General features: G+C 39.4%; 1 protein-coding gene across 3 annotated transcripts; it reads right to left on the reverse strand.

Annotated features, from left to right (window-relative positions):
- Positions 1-2,244: 2,244 nt before the first annotated feature.
- On the reverse strand, positions 2,245-22,470 carry ZNF84 (zinc finger protein 84). 3 transcript variants are annotated; one of them, XM_017657280.3, is made up of 7 exons: positions 22,310-22,470; positions 21,760-21,870; positions 20,461-20,572; positions 18,761-18,899; positions 14,618-14,725; positions 13,873-13,968; positions 2,245-7,918 (listed from the first exon to the last, which is right to left on the reverse strand). In XM_017657280.3, the coding sequence occupies exons 5-7, from the start codon at positions 14,649-14,651 to the stop codon at positions 5,934-5,936; spliced, it is 2,115 nt and encodes a 704-aa protein (XP_017512769.3). In that variant the 5' UTR covers positions 14,652-14,725; positions 18,761-18,899; positions 20,461-20,572; positions 21,760-21,870; positions 22,310-22,470; the 3' UTR covers positions 2,245-5,933. The 3 variants fall into 3 exon arrangements, with proteins under 3 accessions (XP_017512769.3, XP_036870180.2, XP_073078413.1); XM_037014285.2 differs by having other exon boundaries at positions 14,618-14,744; XM_073222312.1 differs by lacking the exon at positions 22,310-22,470 and having other exon boundaries at positions 14,618-14,744; positions 21,760-22,279.
- Positions 22,471-23,047: the final 577 nt, after the last annotated feature.

The raw sequence follows: 23,047 nt of genomic DNA on the forward strand, positions 1-23,047 counted from the left end.
AGAGGCAGAGAAAGCAAAAGGGATGACAGTGTAACTCATCTTGTGCACACTGGCTAGATTCAGATCCAGTGACCTATTTTAAGGAAAAGTATAATAGTAGGATTGTGGTTATGATTAAGCACACTAGTGTTAACATGTACTTACTCACCTAAAAGCAGTCAGCCTGAAAGAATGGTAAAACGGCCTGTTGATGCCTCCTCAGCTCTACAGTATGTATGTACTTGTGACCCTATTACATGGTCTATCCTCAAGGATATCTAGCGTCTATATTTTTTTATTGTATAGACAGGAACTTCATAAGCTGTCCAGCTATTCTGGTCCTTACGATCATATGCTAGCCACTTCCAAAGGTTTCTGTAGGTCCAGAAATTCTGATTACCATATGGCACTGAGTCTGTTGCAGTAACCATGCCCACCTTTGCCTCTCAAAATTAAATTCTGCCACTAGGAGTGTTCAATCCCAGAATCCTATCTCCTTTGATGTCAGGGATCTCACTTCAGTGGCAGTATCTTCCATCTTTACCCATGGCCTACAACTCATGGCCATGACCAACCACATTTATACAGGCTGCTGCTGGTGCTCCCTTCACCCAATAATTTCTCAATGTCCTGAACCCTCTTGGAGGTCAAAATTGGGGGAATTAAGAGTGAATTACCTCAGGATAAATCTGTTATCAACAACTATATATCCATAAATCCCAAAATTATGCCTAGGAACTTCTGACATCTTAGTATTGGCCTCTGTCAAGTCCAGCTTTCAGCTAATCAACTGAACAGAAATGATACTAATAGAACAACAAATTTAAAATCTTGTTCATGATAGAAGCTAATAGAGACAAACTTATGCCAAGATGGAACAAGAATGAGAGAATTCACATATAAATATTAATGAAACATTCAATGTAGAGATAGCAATTACAAAGCTAGTATGTATAATGTAAATAATACATAAATTACTAGAAAAGCACCCTACTAAAACTTCATGAGTAAGATACAAAGCAGTGTGTAAAAGTGCAAATCGTCTTCTGTGGTAGATGGCTAACCCTTCACAGGGTTTGTTGCCTATCTTCTGGAATGCATGATATATCAGGGTATCCAACCTGTTGGCCACCTCTTGCTCATCCTGAAATCTTGTCATCATTTCACTGCTGTGATGTTCTATGAAATGCCCAGATAGTCTACGTTTCCTAAGACTACATTATGACAGCCTGGGGTAAGGCTGTGAATGTGTAATGTTGTCTGCTCCATGTTGATGCAAACATTTTCTGATCCTTTTTCCTAAGCGGGATAACAAGAATGCATTTGTCAAATCAAAGATTGCATATTGTGTATCTGAGAGCATAAGAAACAGCTTTAGAAGCAGTGTCATGTCTGCAAGTGGGACTACAGCTTGGCTGTGTCTGTGTAGTCCATCCTTATTCTCTAGGATTATCAGGCTTCTGCAAGGTGGAATTAATAGGGATGTGATGATAGGAAGACCTCTGCATCCTTTAGATATTTAAGAATAGCACTAATCTCTGCCACCCTCCTCTCAGTCTCCTCCCCTGAAAGCAGTATTTTTTATTACTACTTCATCTTTCAGAGCCTCCCATGTGGCCTTGTCCACCATGGTAGTCCTTAACCAAAGACCAGAGACCCAATGGAGAGGTAATTCCCAGGAATGTCTCTGGTCCAGGTCCACCAGCAAAGTCCCTCTCACCAGGGCTGATGGTACTGCCACCACTTAATGTCCAGAACTAGAGACCAAGGCTGAGCCCTCTATACAGCAACATTCCTTGAGCAGACCAACTAGCACTTGGTATCAAGTTGACTCTTTTGGCCCTGGAAATACCAGTGTTCTCAAAGGAAAAAAAACATCCCCAGGCATGGGTTTCTTTCCTGCTTCCAGGGCCTAAGCCAACACCACTATCCAAATTACAAAATGTCTGATTGACCACTATGGGATCCACTGGGTATGTCCATACCTCACCTTACAGTAGTTGTTAATGCAACAGAGCACTGGAATGACCTAGTGAAGGCACAGCTGAAGCTCCAGCTCAGAGGAAATATTGTCAGGACAGGTGCCATCTTTCAGAATACAGTATATGAACTGGATGAAAGGTTTTATATGGTGCTGTGTCCCCAAAGTAGAAGAAGCTCCAAAATTCATCTCATCATTTGCTTCCAGAGACCCCAATTTAGACAAAGCCTGGTGTTCTGTTAGGAGTATTCGGGATGTAAGTAATAAACACCAATTAAACCAGCTGAAGCAATCATGGGGATTTATTAGGTGGGTATTTGGGATACCCCACAGAAACAATCAAGGCCTGAAAAAGGGCAGAGATGACTCTGGACATCAAGACAAGAACCAGATGCTGAGACTCAATCAGGACTGTGCCTTGACGGCTTCCATGATGGCTGCATTCTTCTTTCTCATCGTAGACTATGCTTCACTATGTAGTAGAAAACCCTACCACTGACAGCACTCACATTTATGTATTACAGCTTCAGTTGCTACAATTACGTAGAAAACGAGAGTCCCATCTTTCCAGAAACCTTCTAATGTAAAAGATAAAGCATGCAATAGTTATATTATCACAGTGATGAATACATGCACAGGTCCATATAGGCCACAGTCATTAACAAGGAACAAAGGCATTTTGGAGGCAGTTGATCTACAAAAAGCCTAAAATGAGAGATTATAGAAACCTCAAGGAACTGAAAATAGTTCAAGGAGGCCAAAGTATTATTGTGCAGGACGAAATACTCAGAAACAATGGACAGGCATGGATTTGTATGAAGTCCCCGCATACCCTAAGGAAATTCCACAATTAGCCACATCTCTCACTCAAGTGTGTAATCAGGACTGCATCTTAAGGTAACTACTATGTGTAAATGTGAAAAATGGATTAAAGAAGAGTAAGAGCAAAGTGCAAAAAATATGCATACAGCTGCAAGGGTCATGGTTGTTAGTTTATCAGCACTGTGGCCAGGATTAGGTGCTGAGCATCTGAACACATGTTGGTACCATATCTGTAGATGAATGAGCCCACTGAAATTGACAGCCAGGACATACACTGCTGGAATAAGTGATCAGATGTAAATTCCAGTGCCCATTGGTCTCTGTTCTGCTGTAATACATATGATAAATCGGGAAGTCTTTGAATTCATCTCTGGGTTCTACAAGTGATGCTACTGAAACCAAGTAACTGTCAGACTATGAAAGCCCACAAAGAAAAGCTAAACATAAGGCACTCCTGGGACAGGTCTCAAAATTCATAAACTGGACCTCCAACAGGCCCATTACTTAGGAAAACAACACAAACTGTCCTTTGCAGGACTGTCTCTAGGCCAGTGTTAGAACCTGGATGGCACCCAAGGAAAGGAAAAGTGATGCTTCTATATTAGATTTCCTCTCAATGTAACTTACTGTGCCTCAAGAAACCATAAGTAAACCTGGTCTAATTTTAAAACTGACTTTCTCCTTGATGTGGGGTTTACAAAGGTTAACATTTTTAATGAACACTACAAATCTCTAGTTTCAGACTCACAGCCCTCTCTTGATACGTTACAACAGTGGAAGCTCCCAGTGAGTTCTACATATTTGGGTCGCCACATCAGTTAATCTGATAACTAGACTTCTCTTGCCGGCATAAGCCTTGTGACTTACACCTGACCCTTAGAAAAAAATTTCACTCTTGGGTATTAAATCAATAGGGTCATGCAGAATGAAGTACTAGGTTTAGGTTTAGGAATAATAGTAGCTAATAGTTAAGGAAATAATCTAGAATTGAAGGGAATAGTGCTGAAAAGTCAAGGAAATAATCTAGAATTGAAGGAAGCAAAATTAGAAAATTTTAGACTTCTGAGCTGAAGACCTAATGAACCAATCTCTGGGACTAGGGAAGAGAATCATAATTGATAGAAAACATAAAGTAAAACATCACCCTTTAATTTCTTCTTTATTTACAGTCTGTTTCCCTTATTTGGTAAAACGACCTTCAGGTGAAAAGTAGGAAGTCTATGAATTTGAGCATGAATAAAAACTTGAGAAATTGGATGCTCTTAAAATTACCACATGGAAAGACAGGATTACCTGGACGTTGAAATTCTGCCACAGTGGGTTAGAAATTACTCTAATTTAAGTCCCAATTTTTCAACAATGATGTAAAATTGGTAAAAGAAAAATCACTGCTAGAGTTGCCCATGCAATACACTGTACTCAAAAAACACCCTGTGCATGAGAGAAGTCTTGATTTGGATACAAGGTCAATGTTGCACTTCTCTCATTTTCACCATTATACAAAATATACTGTTGACTCTGCCAAACATTATAAAGAGATCACTACAAAATTCTAACTAAGCTAAGAAATGGTTCATCCATTTTCAAAGGTAACCATACTTACGTAATGGGACATTTACAATGGGAAGTTTCCCACATGGATGATGCCACTAGTGTAGGAAGGTGAACACAAATATTTCACATGATGAAATAATGAACATATTCTTTCCTAATACTTATCCATTAATCACAGAAATTTGCAGGAAAGCAAAACAGGCCTCCTTGAAAACATCAAAAATATATTTCTCACCACAAAATTCTCTATTTTATACTTTCTGAAGTGACTTAAATAATTGGTTTCTCCATCTCATTTTTTACAAGATTCTTTATGAAATACCAAAAACATAATAGAAGCATACCACCTCCACACTTCATCAGAGCAAATTAAAATATTACCAGTTGTACCTGGGTTACATAGCACTTAAGATGTAGATATACTTGATGCATGGGGGAATCTCACTAAATGAGATAAGTTTGTTGCACAGCATTACTGCCATTTAGTTTGGGTGCAGAGTAATCCAGTTTGCACACCTCCTTTCTTTTGCTCACTATTTATCATGAATTACTGCAGCTATTCTATGGCTACTGCTTTTGCATACTTATCAACAAGGTTTATTTTATAAACTGTTTTTCAGGCTCTGAGGATGTCAAGGACTTTATATAATGTTGGCTTTTATAAGCTGACAAATCATAAGGAAACGAGCTATTTACTTAGCAACAACATATTAGCTACCATTTTTATAGTCTCATTAAAATAGAAAAATCAGTGACATATGGTGTGTCTTGACAGACATTGGAGGCACTACAAGGCAAGGCATGTGCATTTCATGTTCCCAATTACATTATCATAAGCAATTCCAAAATATAAAACACATCACGTGACACAGGAAAATAAGCCATACCAATGAGAAATTTTTTCCTTAGATGTTTCAATGATTCAATTTATTCACATATTTTTAAATTTTCATACTTCAGAGTGAACATCAGCCATGGAGAACTGGGTATTTTTGGTATACCCAGGTCTATAAAAAGTGTGTGGTTTCTCTTTACAGCAATGTTTCTATAGGGACACATTATTTCCGATGTCTTTGTTAGGTTTACCCACAATATGAATTCTCCAAAATATAATATAGTTGGACAACTTGCTGACAATTGTTCTGTATTTAGTATTTTCATAGGATTTCATTCCTGAAGATATTTTCCTATGCACAAACAAGCTTTCATTTCTTGAAAATATTCTCACTTGCTGCATTCACAGGTTTTCCTCCACTCACTGGACTAGCATTTATCCCAGTGGGAGTACTTCCATCAGCTAATAGGACTTGACCTCTGGAAGGCTTTCTGATATCCACAGTATTCCTCTTTGCTGTTTTCTACTGTATGAAGTTTGATAGGTTTCTGAAACCCCCTGTACTTCATAGGCTCATTCTTCCCTAAGAATGCTGATGTGTAAACATGTTAATCTGCTGAAAGTTTTCCCTACATAACCTCATTCAGAATTTCCATGAGTACTCAGACATATGTGATTTAAGTACCTAACGTTTACTGGGAGTGCATTTCCTGAAGTACAGTGACGTAAGACCTCTGTGAAAGACTAATATTTACTCCATTCCTAGGATTTCTTTACTGTATGAGTTCTCTGGTGATTAATGAGCTGTGACCTTTGGGAGAAGGCCTTCCCACATTCACTGCACTGATAAGGTTTCTCTCCAGTATGAATTCGCTGGTGATTAACAAGCTGTGACTTCTGAGAGAAAGCCTTCCTACATTCACTGCATCCATAGGGCCTCTCTCCTGTGTGTGTCCTCTGGTGTGGTATGAGGTGTGACTTCCGGGAGAACGCTTTGCCACATTCACTGCATTCAAAGGGCTTCTCTCCTGTGTGTATCCTCTGATGATTGATGAGACTTGACTTCTCTCTGAAGGCTTTTCTACATTCATTGCATTCATAAGGTTTTTCTCCTGTATGAGTTCTCTGGTGTCTAATTAGCTCTGATTTCTCAAAGAAAGCTTTCCTACAAAGACTGCATTCATACGGTTTCTCACCTGTATGAATTCTCTGGTGAGTGTTGAGCTGTGACTTCTGGGAGAAGGCTTTTTCACAATCCCTGCATTCATAGGGTTTTTCTCCTGTATGAGTTCTCTGATGCGTTGCAAGACTTGACTTCTCACCAAAGGCCTTCCCACATTCATTGCATTCAAAGGGTTTCTCTCCTGTATGTGTCCTCTGATGTGATATAAGATGTGACTTCTGACAAAAAGCTTTCCCACATTCACTGCACACATAGGGTTTCTCTCCTGTATGAATCCTCTGGTGATTAGTGAGGCTTAACTTTTCACTGAAGGCTTTCCCGCAATCCCTGCATTCATACGGTTTTTCTCCCGTGTGAGTCCTCTGGTGTCTAACAAGCTGGGATTTCCTGCTGAAGGCTTTCCTGCATTTACTGCACACAAAGGGTTTCTCTCCTGTGTGTGTCATCTGATGTGATATGAGATGTGACTTCTGGGAAAAGGCCTTCCCACACTGAATGCATCCATGAGGTTTCTCTCCTGTATGGGTTCTCTGATGGTTCACGAGACTTGACCTCTCTCTGAAGGCTTTTTGACATTCGCTGCACTCATAGGGTCTCTCTCCTGTATGAATCGTCTGATGTCTAACAAGCTCTGATTTCTCAAAGAAGGCTTTTCTACAGTCACTACACCCATAGGGTTTGGTTCCTGTGTGAGTCCTATGATGGGTAACAAGTTGAGACTTCCTGCTGAAGGCCTTCCCACATTCTCTGCATCCAAAAGGTTTCTCTCCTGTGTGAATCCTCTGATGGTTGATGAGATTTGACTTTTCACTGAAGGCCCTCCCACACTCACTGCATCCATAGGGTTTTTCTCCTGTGTGTGTCCTCCAATGTGATATAAGGTGTGACTTCCGGGAGAAGGCCTTCCCACATTCACCACACTCATACGGTTTCTCTCCCGTGTGTGTCCTCTGATGGGATGTAAGCTGTGACTTTTGGGAGAAGGCCTTCCCACACTGGCTACAATTATACGGTTTCTCACCTGTGTGAATTCTGTGATGCGTGATAAACTGTGCCTTCTGCGGAAAGGTTCCGCCACACTTACCACAGCCAAAGGCTGTTTCTCTCCAGTGTTTGCTCTGATGTTTCATGAGACTTGACTTCTTATTGAAGCGTTTCCTACACTCACTGCATTCATAGAGTTTCTCCCCTGATCGAGTTCTGTGATAAATTATGATCTGTGACTTCTTAGAGCTAACTTTATCATACTTATCACATTCGTAGTACCTTAACCAAGTATCGGTTTCCTCAGGCTTGGTATGGAGAAACAATTCATCAAATACATTTAAGTCATCTGGTTCCATTCTTCCATAATCTGCTTTTGGAATAAGTAAATCTAAATGATGGTTAAAAAGTAATCCATTTATGGCACATTCATTGTTTGATTTCCTTAAAGGAACAAAGTTCATGCTCACATTGAAATGTTTTCCAAATGCATCATAGTCATGATTTTGTTTCATATTTTTAAGCTTCTCTTGGTTATCCTGTGGCCAAATCATGTGACCATTTACTTGCAAGACTTGTTCTATAAAAAAAGAAAACCCTGTAAATTCTTCTATGGTTGCACTTACTGAATGAAAATAAAAAAAAAAAAAAGAAATGCTATTTGAGGTGGTAAATACTTTTTAAGGTCTAGTTTCCTCATGTGAAATAAGTCTCAATACTCTAGGTATTGAAAAATAAAGTACTGTAAAAAGTAGTAAGAAACATTAGATTGTTACCTTTGCTCATTCTCAAATTTAAATTTCTAAAATAGGGAGAGCATGTGAAAAATACACGAAGAGCATCAAGAATCAAAGAGTATGCTGGAAGCAGTTCTGAGAAGTTAATTTATTCAATAATTTATTCAAGCACACTCTTCTCCTGGAAGTAAGGCAGGCCCTGCAGACAGGAGAGAACATGCCTCCACCATTATGAAACTTACATTCTAATGGAAAAGATGAAAAACAGATGATATTAAAAACACAGTACAACTGTATACAGTGGTGAGCACTATGAAGGAAACAGGCTTGATAAAGTAATTTCGATCTTGAATGAGAAATATTGTATGCTTTCCCATTCTCAAGTTTTTAAAACTTACCATACACATTTTGATATTATCACCAACAAAGCCACTCTGAACAATGCATTACAAGACATATTCCACCTTTCATCTAAACTGTTCACATACAAAATTTCCATGTGTTCCTCCTTGAAACTATCCCGACACAAGTTCCTGTTCTTAAAATATTTTGAAAGTTTGATTCCCATTTACTTTTTAGCTCTATTTCCAGTATCCTCACAACATACCACTTACACTAGCGTTGTAAGTGTTCTTCAAAGCCTTATTTTTCATCAACAATCTACACTTGGGATTTTTTTTCTGAGGTCACATCCACAGGTATGAAAGACAGTAATGTGAAAAATCTCTTAAGGACTTAAATGTCAACCAAGGGCAATAAATTTGTGAGAAACCCACAACTCATTGTTGGCCATATATATTTTTTGGAGATAGAATTACCAAGATTTGATGATGGATTTGTTGTGGATGGAATAAGGGAAGGCAAGAAATCAAGAATGATTCCTAGGTTTGGGATCTGAGCAGTTCAGTGGCTTATGGTGAATTGGAAAGACTGAAGGAGAGATCTGGAGGTTAAAAATTAAGAGTCTATTACAGATACATTAATTTTGAAATATGATATGAGTGAACAGAGTGATATCAGGAAATGTGAGAGTATAAAATAGGGGCATCTAATGGATCAAAGACCTGAATGTAAGTCATGAAACCATAAAACTCTTAGAAGAAAACATAGGCAAAATTCTCTTGAATATAAACATGAGCAACTTCTTCATGAACATATCTCCCCAGGCAAGGGAAACAAAAGCAAAAATGAACAAGTGGGACTGTATCAAACTAAAAAGCTTCTGTACAGCAAAGGACACCATCAGTAGAACAAAAAGACATCCTACAGTATGGGAGAATATATTCCTAAATGACATATCCGATAAGGGGTTGACATCCAAAATATACAAAGAGCTCACACACCTCAACAAACAAAAAGCAAATAATCCAATTAAAAAATGGGCAGAGGAGCTGAACAGACACTTCACCAAAGAAGAAATTCAGATGGCCAACAGACACGTGAAAATATGCTCCACATCACCAATCATTAGAGAAATGCAAATTAAAACCACAATGAGATAATACCTCACACCAGTTAGGATGGCCAACATCCAAAAGACAAACAAAAATAAATGTTGTTGAGGATGTGGAGAAAGGGGAACCCTCCTACACTGCTGGTGGGAATGTAAATTAGTTCAACCATTGTGGAAAGCAGTATGGAGGTTCCTCAAAAAACTCAAAATAGAAATATCATTTGACCCAGGAATTCCACTCCTAGGAATTTACCCTAAGAATGCAGGAGCCCAGTTTGAAAAAGATATATGTTTATCACAGCACTATTTACAATAGCCAAGAAATGAAAGCAACCTAAGTCTCCATCAGTAGATGAATGGATAAAGAAGATGTGGTACACATACACAATGGAATATTATTCAGCCATAAGAAGAAAACAAATCCTACCATTTGCAACAACATGGATGGAGCAGAGGGTAGTATGCTCAGTGAAATAAGCCAGGCGGAGAAAGACAAGTATCAAATGACTTCCCTCATCTTTGGAGTATAAGAACAATGAAAAAACTGAAGGAACAAAACAGCAGCAGACTCACAGAACCCAAGAATGGACTAACAGTTACCAAAGGAAAAGGGACTGGGGAGGATGGGTGGGAAGGGAGGGATAAGGAGGGAAAGGGGCATTACGATTAGCACACATAATGTAGCGGTGGGGGTGGCTACGGGGAAGGCAGTATAGCACAAAGAAGACAAGTAGTGATTCTATAGCATCTTACTACACTGATGGACAGTGACTGTAATGGGGTATGTGGTGGGGACTTGATAATGGGGGAATCTAGTAACCACAATATTGCTCATGTAATTGTATATTAATGATAAAAAAATAGGACTATCTATACATTAGATACATTTCTTTTAAGCGTTACATTATTGAGCTAAGTACACACTTACAACTTTAAACTTACCCCAATTTTTGTTCAATTTTTTTCCCATTGGAAAAATGGGATTGCTTGATATTTGGTCATTTACAATATGTCCCAAAGGTTTCCCTTCTTCCAATATACTTTTCTATTTGGTGGTCAGACTGAATTTTAGAATTATTAAATCGGGTAATTTAAAGATGTCTGAACTAATCTGAACTCCTTCCTATTGCTTGCAAGTTGATGTACGATCTTATTTCCTTCACTCTCTCCAACTTCCATCTTCCTCCAGACACAAGGCTTCCATTCTGTTTTAGTCACTAAGCTCCTAATGGCCTGCTCATTTCAGTCCTAATGACTAGAATTGGCTTCTCCATGTTACTCTGTTAAGAACTGAACATCTGCATCCCTGCAAATCTCATTTGTTGAAGCCCTGACCCCTAGTGTGGAGATGAGATCTTCAAAGGAAGTAATTAAGGTTAAATGAGGGCACAAAGGAGGGGTTCTGATCTGACAAGATTAATGTCCTTTAAAGATGTTCTGCCCACTCTGCCCACATGCAAACATGAGGAAAAGCCAGGCAATGACAAAGCTACAAGGCTACAAGGTGGTTGTTTATAAGCCAGGAAGACATCCTCCATCAGATCCTGATCCTGACAGCACCTTGATCCTGGACTTCCAGCCTCCAGACTGAGAATAACTTCCTGTTTAAACCACCCAGTCTATGGTATCGTTACATCAGCCCAAACTGGCTGACACACCCTCTACCATATCGTTACCTGATTTATTCCTATTAGCACTACTTTCAGGGTCTGAACTTTGTCTTAGTTATATGCCAACTTGTTCACTTTTATTCTCCCACTGGAAAGCAGGCATTCTTGTAGGCAGGGAATAACTCTATGTTCATAATTGCACCCATAGCAACCAGCACAACTCCTGAAAATAAAAGAAGTCTGTTTCCAGCTTTCTATGATCTGCTAATGCAGTCTGTACAGAAAAGTTACTAACAGGCCTCCTTGCAAGGTGGCCCTTGGCTGGCATTGGGGAACCTGAGTTTGGGGAGTGTTCCCACCATTCCCTGATAAAAGTGGTTCCCAATGCCTAGACTGTGTACAAACAATATGGTTTATGCTGAACACGTTTTCCTTCTGAGAGTCTGAAATGCTCCTGCATGTGCCAGACAGAAGTGTCTATGTGACCAGCCTCACCAAACCCCCTCAAAAAAAAACCCTGGGCAATAAGTCTCTAATACAGTTCCCCGGGCAGAAACATCATACACATTACTGCATTTTCACTGCTGCAGAAGGGTGAGCTCTGTATCCCTCATGGAGGGCAAGAGCACTGGAAGCCTGCACACAGATTGCTTCAGATTTTGCTAGTAGCTTTTCCCTTGTGAAGCAGCTATGTGTCCTTATTATATCATGGTAATAAAGCTTAGCCCATACAACTACATTCTGACCCCTTCTCTGAATGTGGTGGTAGTCTTGGGGACCCTGACACAGTCCTCGTTTATGTTAATTTTGACAACTAACATTGCACTGCATTACAACAAAAGATAAACACTCAACATTTAAATGCTATTAAAAAAAGATTCAAATGTCTCATCTTCTTAACTAAGTTCTATGCTTCTAAAAGGTATTTTCTGTGTCTCTCTTTAATCACTGTTATTAGTCATTAAAGTGATGGGTCTCAACTAATAAGTACATAAAAGTCACAAAATGTTTCTCAAATTATAAATTCTAGTACTAGATTATGATAGTTTAAAACTACATATACATCACTCCACTGAATCAGTTTCTAGTAAAGGATACATGATGCTCATCATTGGGGAAAAAAATCCCCAAGTAATCTGATGTAGACCTGGTTAAAAACACCTGTATTAAAACAATGGGTTTGTGGAGAGAGATTATGTGTCTCATAAATGAACATAAATTATAAGCCCTTATGTCTATGTATGCAAACAACACTCAGGGACAAACTAACCAAGAAATATTATGATCAGGTCTGGGATGGGATGTTAGAAAAAAGTGAGAAAATTTAGTCTGGAGCAGTCAAGGAACATGCAATATGAAAACAGAGTTCATGCAAAAAGGACCAAGAGTTTCCTAAGAAAGCATAGCACAATCAAAAGTTCACATGCAGGGGAGAATAAATATTGTATGTCCGAAAACACTGAGAAATGTTTAAAGGGAACTGACCACGAATTTGGAAGAAAAAAGGGAAATAGCTGAACAGGCTACAGAGCTCATACGATGGAGGTCAATGAGGAGTAAACCCTGTAGCAGATCCTTGTTGCCACACCTACTCCCCTCAGCCACAGTCAGAGAACATGTGCAGTGTGACTGACACCCACCCTAGCCACTCGCATCTCCCCACCAGAGCCCTTTCAAGTACATGCTTGGTCTGAGGGCAGATGCTAGACATTGTGGAGAGCTGGTGCTCCCTGGAGCAGTGCTTAACCACTGAGCCTGGAGTTGGACAGCAGTGCCAGCTTCCTGGCTCCTCAGGGCTCCCAGCAGCGCCCCACATCCACACAACCTTCATGTGGTACTCCCTACCTCACTTCTTCCCACTACAGTGTGGGTATCAGAGCCCTGGCTAAGTCTTACACTCAGAAACATACCACAGAGTCCACTTTCTGAGGGAACCTGAAGCAAGCCGAAGTCATGCAGCAGATAATGAGGAACAGGGAGGCTTACCTGATCAGTGTCAGAGCTTTAGAAACTCCAATATGGTTGTATCATTTATAGTAATTTGGGAGATTAGAATATGGATTAAGCTAGAAATTTGGGAAATTCAGGAATGAAACATCATGGGCCTACTTTTTACTGAGAGTTGAGGAGATAAGACTTTTAAAAAGTACTTTCCAAAGGGCAAAATACTTGAATAAAAAGAATGGTAGAAAGAGATGACTCAAAGTACTGTGGTATCTAATCTACAGAAAAAGCACAGCAGAACCTAATTTTAAAAGGGACAAAAAGGAAAAATTGTTGGGAGGAATGATGATTCCATTTTCTGATAAAATGAGACTGAACAGAATGGTTTTCACAGGGCACTTCTCTGGCCATCAGAAACACTCAGAACAAGGGAAATATAAGAATTCCTCAATGTACACACAGGGGTGTCTTTGACCACAGGGGAACGAAGGACAGGAGATTCAACATGTCAGGGGACAGAATACCAAACAAGAAGCCAAAGTCCCAGATGTGACAGATGGGGAGTAACAGCACACATGGCTCAGGCAAGATGGGAACATTCTGCTTTAAGCTATAAGCAAAGAAGCCACATCTGAATGACTCACTTGTGTAGCTCACATTAATTCTGAATCACCACTAATGGTTTAGAGACTTTGACGAGAGCTCTCTAAAGCACATTTCAAAGATGTCAATCCACTAACCAGCTGAGGCTGAACTTGGACCTGCTCCCATCATCCTGGTTCTCACTCACCTGGAGAGTCTGAACTTGGAGTATCTCCATCTCCTCTCCACGGCTCTTCTCCTTGCTCCAACTTGAAGATGACATCAGGTTTCCTAAGTTCATACCCTGTTAGGGGAAATCACAAAGGCCTTGGCTCCAATTCCTTGGACTTTAGAGCCTCTTAAGAACAGCAAGGTTTGGCATCATAGTTAACCAGTGAAGCTACCCATTTGTGTATGAACAAAGTAATTCTCACAGTCAAGGCAATGATCTTCCTGGAAGTTAATAGGGTCTAAGAGTCTTGACTTCTATTATTCAAATCCAAAGCCATTGAACAGGCACTGGAGCCAGTCTGCCTAGGTTCAAATCCAGGCTCATTCAGTAGCATCAGTCCTTGGGAAAGTTACTTAATCTCTCTTTGCCTCAATCTCCTTATTAGAAAACAAAGGAGAGAATTCATTACCTGCCACATAGGATTACTCTTATGATTACAAGTCAATATATGAACACTATGTGGAACATTCTAAGTTCTATGCATACAGATGCCACCACTGCCACTATCACTATTAGCTTCAGAGTCTGCACAACAAAATGAAGACTTCATTACTGGAAGGTGAGATTCAAATACTTTCCCTGGTATCGCAATCCAAAGAACTTTGGTCTTTTAGATTCAGGTTCAAAATCATTAAAAATTTCAGAAGACCTACAGCACTCAGCAACTAGAAGGGAAAAAGCAAGGCATTGGGCACAATTTTCCTCTGGGACCTTTTCTTACCCAGTGACACTAAGCTGCTGTAGTTCTCCAACATGACATCCTTGTACAGGTCCTTCTGAGAGTGGTCCAGTAACTGCCACTCCGTCTGGGTGAAGTCCACAGATAAATCTTCAAATGAGAAGGACCCCTATAAGAGCACAGTGAGTCTGAACCTGAGCAGCTGTCAATCTAGTGAATATGAAGCAGCTATTGCCATGCGACGTGGTGCATGAGCATGGACATATTATCCTCATCGTAGGGGTTACAGAGATTAGCTAGCATTATAGTTAATGGTAAAATAATGAATACTTTCTCCCTGAAGGCCAGAGTATCATTGTTCAATAGAACTTTTTGTGACGATCAAAATGTTTTAGATCTATACCATCCAATACAGCAGCCACTAGCCACAGATTTCTACTGAACACTTCAAAGGTGATTAGGAACTGACTTTTCTATTTAATTTTAACTTATTTGAATTTAACTATCACATGTAGCTGCACAGTAAAGAATTTGTTTGGTCTTTGTCCCAAGTTCCTGGAAAGGAGCTTTTAAAGCCTTGGAATTTCCCCAGTGAGGAGTGTTTTTCTTATGGTGGGCCTCTCCTGAATTAATGCAAACAAGGTGACTCATGATGGGCTCTGAGAAAATGTCCATAGGCACCATCTGGGAAAACCAACCATTTGATTAGAGGTTTGGAACTTTGAGGCAGATATCCCCTCCAGGTAGAGGAGGCTGGAGACTGCTGAATCATATGGCCAATGATTCAATCAATCATACCTACATAATGAATACCCAATAAAAACTGGACATTGGAGCCTCAGGTTAGCTTCTTGGTTGGGAAACAGATATGTGCAAGGAGGGTGGTGTGTCCTGATTCCATGGGGAGAGGGTGCAGAAGCTCCCTGTGGGGGATACTTCCAGACTTCTTCGCCCTATGTGTCTCATTTGGCTGGCCCCAATTTATGTCCTTCACAATAAAACTGTAATTTTAAGTATAGCACTTTCCTAAGCTCTGTGAGTACTCCCAGCAAATCTGAGGGTGTCAAGGGAATCCCCCAAATTTGTAGCCAGCTTGTCAGAAGTGCAGATAGCCTGGGGACCCCCAAATTTACAGCTAGCACCTGAAGTGAGGAGAATCTTGTTGAGGACTGTGCTCTTAACGTATGGCTCCTGTGTTAACTCCCTAAGGTTAGTGTCAGAGCTGTAATGCACCACACAGTAGACAGTGCCAATCTAAAGCAAGGCAAGGATGTTCCCTAACACCACTTTTAGTCCACAGTGTATTGGAAGTCCTGGCCAGTACAATAAAATAGAAGGAAAAAGTATAAATAGTAAAAGGAAGATGTAAAACTGTCATAGATGCTATGAATGAATACAAATAAAATCCAAAAGATCCTACAAACAATTAGAATTAGTTAATTGTGGATAGTCTTGATATTCCACCAAAACTAATCAACTAGTGTTCTCTTAAAGATGAGGTGCAATGCAGAATCTTAAACGTTATCACTGAACTCACACTGTTACATTTTTAAAACCTATTGTTTATCTCGGTCTTTGAATGGATCATTTACAAATTAATTATTTTATACCACCATGCATTGGTTATGTAGAAAGTACTGGTTCCCTGAGTTAAAATTTTCTCACCAAAAAAAAAAAAAAAAAAAAAAAGGCTTTATCGGTTAATTCTGTAAACAATACAGAAATAATTCCAATTTCACTGAACTCTTATAGAATATGGAAATACACAACCCTTAACTTTTTAATACCATTATAACCTTGATAACAAAACCCAGTAAGGATACACTTGGAAAGGAAAAGCAAAGGCCAACTCACAATGAACACTGACATGAAAATCCTCAACATTATGTTACTAAACTATCTGAGCAGTATAAAGAAGAAAATATATCAAGAATAAGTTGGAGCTTACCCCAGAAATTCAAGGTTGGTAACATTTTTTTAAAAAAACTCAGTGACATTCACTACCCTAACAGACTAAGAAAAAATATCTAATCACCTTAACATATGCATATATAAAGCATATTTGCAAATGAAAGAATATACATTGCAAGAACTGCAAATAACAAAAAAATCTAACGGTTTTTAAAAAAACATTTTAAATTTTCAAAAAGAAGGACTAGGTTCATAAGAAATTTAAGTATAAAAAAGAACAGAAGATGAAAAACATAACAAAACTGACACACCAAATATTGAAAAATAATCAACATGTTATAAAAAGTCCTGACCATGTACAATTTCAGTGGAATTCCTTTTTACAAAAAAAAAATATTACTGATATATTTGTGAACATAGAAATCTAATTAAATCTAAAGAAAATTATTAGAATAAAATGTCTTAAGAAGTTCCTGTGTACAAAGTCAATATGAAAAATCTAGTATATATCCATATTTTGAGAACAAAAATTTTTTAAATTAATAAATAAACTTTAAGATACCACTGAATGCAGAAATAGCTACTTGCAGGTCTGGGACAAAAATCTACAAAATGAGGCTTGCTGTATCTTGTCATGCTAGAAAGCAGTATTTCAGTTAATACAAAGAAAGGATAAAAGTAGGACATTATCCCCCTATACAGAATTTTATTGTTGTTAACAACCCTTTGATCAATAAATATGAGAGATGCCCTCTCAAAAAAAAAAAGAAAAAGAGAACATTATCATTGTACAACCTCTAATGAAATAATCCATCTAGGCAGTGATCACATAAAGCTGCCAGCATGACAAAGAGACAAATGTTACTTACTTCCTGAAAAAAAGTACATACTACAACCTCTAAAACATTCTCACCAAGTCAAACTTGAATCTGATCAAGTCTCTAGGTCAGATCTGTCCAGCAGAACTTTCTGTCCAGCAGAGCTATCCAATTGGCAGCTACTGAGCACTTGAAATGTGGCTAGTGTGACTAATTTAATTCATTTAAATTATAACAATCTTATGTAGCCAGTGGCTTCTATATTGAACAGCACAGCTCTAAAACTACCAATTTATAGGAAACATAGGCGACAGAACACCTTACCACTGTGGGGATGCAATTAGCAAAATCAAGACAGTGGGAATCCACAGAATAAATGACCTGTTCTTCAACAAATAATATGGCTAGAAAAAACAGCCAATAGATTAAAAGAGAGTTAGGAAAAAGATCAACTGATTGCACTGCATGAACTTTAATTCTGATTCAAATAAAGAGCCAACAACTTATGGATTTTATGAGACAACTGGAAATTAGAACACTGACTAGATTTGATGATACGACGAAGCTACCTCAACAGAGATTTCAACAATGAATATCATGAACAAAATGTTAAGTGAAAGAAGCAAAATACAAATAAGCATATATTATAGCAGATGACAGACAAAACAAACTTCAGTGTAAGGACGGATACTTACAAGAAAAACTATTTAAAAAAGCAAAGAAATGGTACAAAAGTCAGGGTCTTGACTCCCTTTGTCAGGAGGGCAAAGTCGTGATTAGAAGAGGGCACCTGAAGAGGCTTGTTTGGGCTTGGAATGTTCTATTCCCTGACTAGAACGGTAGTTTCACGGATTCAGTTGATAATAATTCACAAAACTGCACTCTTACATTTGATGTACTTTTCTGAATGTGAATTCGACTTCACAATTAATGAGGTAAAACAATAAATGAAAAGAACTACGGTCATTAGGTTCTGCTTTCGAATTTTCCCCTTGGGGCACACTCTGGAAAACTATGTAAAATGGCCATAGACTCATGTATTTATACATTTCTCTGGAGGACACTACCTGCTGTATAATTTATTCGAAGATTTCATCAAGGAATGACCAAGAAATATTTACTTTCAATGAAGATCAGTTTGCTTTTCCTTTGAATAATGCAACTCATATAAAGGTTCATATTTTGTTACAACTGTCAAAAATTTGAGAACCAAGTTTGCAGCTCAAATTCAGTAATTATGTAGAGCACTATAGCTTACAAAAACTTAAACATTAAAAACTTCACAAAGCCCTATAGTTAATAAATCACTGCTCCAATTTTGTTCCAATCCAGATCTTCTATTCTGAGGCTATTTCCTCTGATTTCTTAACTGTCTAAACTTTTATTTTTCACTGGAAGACACACACACCTCTTCTAATCCCCTAGAAAAATAATGAGGAATAAACAGTCAACTCACCTGTAACATGGTCATTTTCTGATGCCTGTGCAGTATGATTTGCAAGTCTGAGATCTGTTCTATCCTGCGTCTGTTCTGCTTCTGTCCCGAAGCTCTGATGTCAGGTCTCAGCTAGATCTTTTCCACTGAGAATGAATTCCTGTTTAGAACAGAAGTTGACACACAATCAGCACTAAACAAACACTAGCCATAACTATTACAAAAGTAAAATATGATGGCAAAATTTAGAAATGTATATAATTATTTTCCTATGCTATCACCACATCACAGACAACCATTCAAAAGAGATGGTGGAAACTATTTGGCTATTTTTAACAAGAGTCCAAGTATGTGGTTACATTTAAAAACTGTTTTTGTTTTTTTCCCCACTATACAAAGACAGGTCAACAAATATTCTACAATATCAACAGTTTTACTATATAAAAAATTAAAGAAAAACAACTGCTAATAGAATAAATACATAATATATGTAGGAATATACTTGACAATAAATATCTAAAAGCCATATGACACAAATTAAAAACACCAATGTGGACTATAAATATACACCTCATACAATTTGGTCTTGTTCTGGGATAGGAAGATTTCATACAGTAATGATAATTTAGTTCCAAATGACATAACTTTAGTCAACTCCAATCACAACTTCAAAAAGGTTTTCTGGAAGGAAAAAGGTTTAGTAACATCTTGGACACTTTTGGAAATACAAAATGGGTGTAAAAAGATCTGTGTAATATTAACATGTATTATAAAATTATAATAATCAAAACAAGCATTTGACACTGTCTCAAAAAGACACACAGATGACTAAAGCTCGAGTATGGGAGAACTAAGCCCACAATACTGTGGCTTCAAAGCATGAGCAAAACCAGACTACCCAATGATTAACATTTGAAAGAAGAAAGCTAGTTATCCATCTCCTACATTACAACAAACTAGTTCCAGATGGATTAGAGTTTAAAATAATGGATACCAGGGTAATGCTTGAATCAAACATGGGTGAATATTTGTATAACTTGGAGGAAATTCTCCCTACGTATGATACAAAGGCAAAAGCCGTAATTTTTTTTAAGTGAATAAATCTAACCCCAAACAAGGTAAAAAAGATAACCTCTGTGGGGTTAAAAAAAAAAAAAAAGCAATCATCACACACACACAGGAAAATTTACCCCAAAATGATCTCATTTCCTTTCCATTATGCTTTCATTTCATTTCATGCCACATAATAAAAATTCTGGCATTGTGACAAATAAAACAACATTTATCATTCAAACCATTTCTTTAGCAGGTAGCCAAAACTGCAATGTGACTTTAAAATTTCCTTTGTAATTCTGTCAATGACTACAACATTACTGAGGTTTAGTTGGGTTTCAGTGAGAACTTATTACAAGTAGGGATTTATGTCTCAATAAGGTAGATTTACTGAAGAGAATACACAGAGATAAGAATTTTAGGTGCACAGCCATCAGTGTGGTAGTTAAAGATGTTTCTGATGATATTTAAATTTGTTACAGACTCGACCTTATTATAAACTAATGTCTTTTAAAGTTGGCCCTTGAGGTAGATGTCACCTCCTGAATTTTTTAACATGTCCCCTCATGGGCAATGGAGAAATGGAAGCCTAATTGTTCCCTGAACGATGTGGCCCATTTTAACTTCACTGACATGTTTGGTTTTCAGGTTTGTTTTTTTTTTTTCACCTTAGTAGTTTCCTTTTACAGGGCAGCTCTCCTTGTGACAGCTCTCACGTTTATCCTCAGAAGCAAGCGGCAACTTTCATCATTATCCCGTGGCTCCACTCAGTTTCAAGTTCTGAAGGAATTTCAGGGAAAAGGTGGAGAATAATAAAATTAACATTTATTTACAGTTGCTATGTGCCTCATTTTATACACCATACCATTGTTTTTTAATGCACTGAGTACTCATTACATAAGTGATAAGGCACAGAGTTTCAGCAACTTGCCTAACAGTGATGACATACTCATGAAGTGACAGATCTGAGCCACTGGTCCCATGCCGTCCACCCCAGAGCCTGTGACTACAGCCCCTTGGCAACAGTCGAGAGAGGAGTGGTAAAAGGCACCCCAAATATTCCCAGTACAGGCACATACAGTCCCCTGTACAGAAATAATGGCACCAGAGGAAAAATTAAAAACAAGAGAAAGATGAATTCTGAAAGGCCAGTTGAAAAAACTCCCCAGGTAAGTTTAAACTCCACACTTGGGACAAAATATTTCAAGTTAAGCAAAGACACTGGTTATATATTATAACAGCTTTAAGCAGCATATGCGGCATATTTCCAACTTTGTTTCTTAAAAGAAATACAAATAAGACGTACTAAAAACACACATACATTTATTGACCAAAAAAAGTACCAAAATGTTAGCAGTAAATCTGCTGATGGGATCATGATTTTCATTTGAATCTGTTTACCAAGATGCCCCAAACTGACCTACAGTGAATATATTTTTGATTCATAAGAGAAAAAAGTACAAATACTATCTTTTTAAAGTCTTAAAATCCTTAACCCAAGAAAACAGGCAAGCAGAGCAGTGTCAATCCAGCACCATACGGTTGAAAACAAAGTAAACAATAATTAAAATAAGATAAAGTATGTTTTAATGACAGCAAATGACATCGAAGCTAGAAAATAAAAGCTCATTTCTTTCTACTCCCTCATTTCCAGATAAAAACATGAGACCCAGAAACAGTGAGGAGACTATCCAGAATGGCAGAGGTGGATCAAAATCAAGAGAAAAGGACGTTAGGGCAATGTTGTTCTCGTCACACCAGCTATTTAGTGTCAAAAGTTCGCTGTTGTTAGTTTTGGCTGCTTTTGTTTTCTTTTGCTTTGCTTTTTTAAGTAGAAAAGTCTTTTTAAAAAAAAGTACCGATACATGTAGAGCCAGCTGGGAAGCCAGGTTAGAGAAGGAATAGGCGGTCCTGCAGTCCAGCCACCCTCGCCCCCACACCACGCCTTGGCCAGCGCGGGCACTCACATCACACACTCCTCTCCAGCCATGGGGTCCCAGCCCTTCAGCGGGGACGGAGCTAGGCTGGCAGCCAAAGACATCCAGAGATGCAGGAGAGCTCCGCCTTCAAAACTCAAGCTGAAAGGGAACCTCAAGAGATTAGGACCCACAGCAGGCGCTGGGGAGCAGCGCCAACCTCAGGAAAAGGCCCGGCGGGCCTCCGCGGCGCACACCCCCACCGGTCGCTCCCCCACGGTCCCACCCGCTTCTTCCTCTCCTTAAACGCGAAACCAGTCTGGACCGGGAAACGGCGTCCCCAGAGAACCGGGGCCTGTGCGCCGCGCCCTGAGCCCCCAGATCGGCTGGGCCGCCCAGACCCCCACAATACTTCCCCGCTACAGCCGCCCAAATCCACACAATACTTCCCCGCTACTCCCCAACCCCGAAATCCCCGCTTCCGCCGACCAACGCGCGGGCGCCCGCAGGCCGCAAAGCCTGCAGCCCAGACACGGCCCCCGCTGCCCCAAGCCTAGGCCCCGAACGCCCAAAACGCCCATCCCGACCCCAGGCCAGCAACCTCAGACAACAAGTCGGAAGCCACGTGACTGGACGCCCGCAGGCCTCGGTGAGGTGCGGGCTGTTCCTCGGGATTCCGGCGTAGCTGGGGGCGCGCGCACACGGGCACGCCAACACGCGGGCGCGCGCATACTCGTCTCTAGCGTGCCGGCGGAGGACAAAGAGAGGGGGCACAACGTTAAAGCGCCAAGGCTGTACGAGAGCGCGTGCGCACGAGAGCGTTTTGGAACTACATTTCCCAGAAGGCTTTGCGCACGTCGGCGTACTGGCGACCTAGGAGGGCCGGTCTCCTACAGAATCGCGGACGCCCTCGCGCCTATCGAGGAGCCGCTTGCGTGAAAACGCGGTGTGCAGGAAAGAGTAAGATTCTAGAAAGGATTAGGTTTTAAAAGAGTATGAATTCAAATACATCGGTGTGATAAGGGCGGAAAAAAAGGTCAAGTGGCTTAAAAATTCAGTTGAAGTCGGAAAACGCTTTAATACATTTATGGAGAGCAGATAGGAATTAACAAAAAAAGTAAAACTGATTCTCAATTCAAGTGCTGTGACGGAGAGTTATTAATAAGTAACCCATTTGCAACCACTCCCATGCCACCACCTCATCCCCAGGCCACTATGGATCAGCTGTCTCGATTTGTCTGTTCTGGACATGACATATGAGTGGAATCCTGCAATACAATACAATTCCGCAATCTCGTCTTGATTTCGTTGACTCAGCATGATGTTTCCAGGTTCATCC

This window comes from Manis javanica, chromosome 15 (assembly GCF_040802235.1).
Source record: "Manis javanica isolate MJ-LG chromosome 15, MJ_LKY, whole genome shotgun sequence".
NCBI classification, from domain to species: Eukaryota; Metazoa; Chordata; class Mammalia; order Pholidota; family Manidae; genus Manis; species Manis javanica.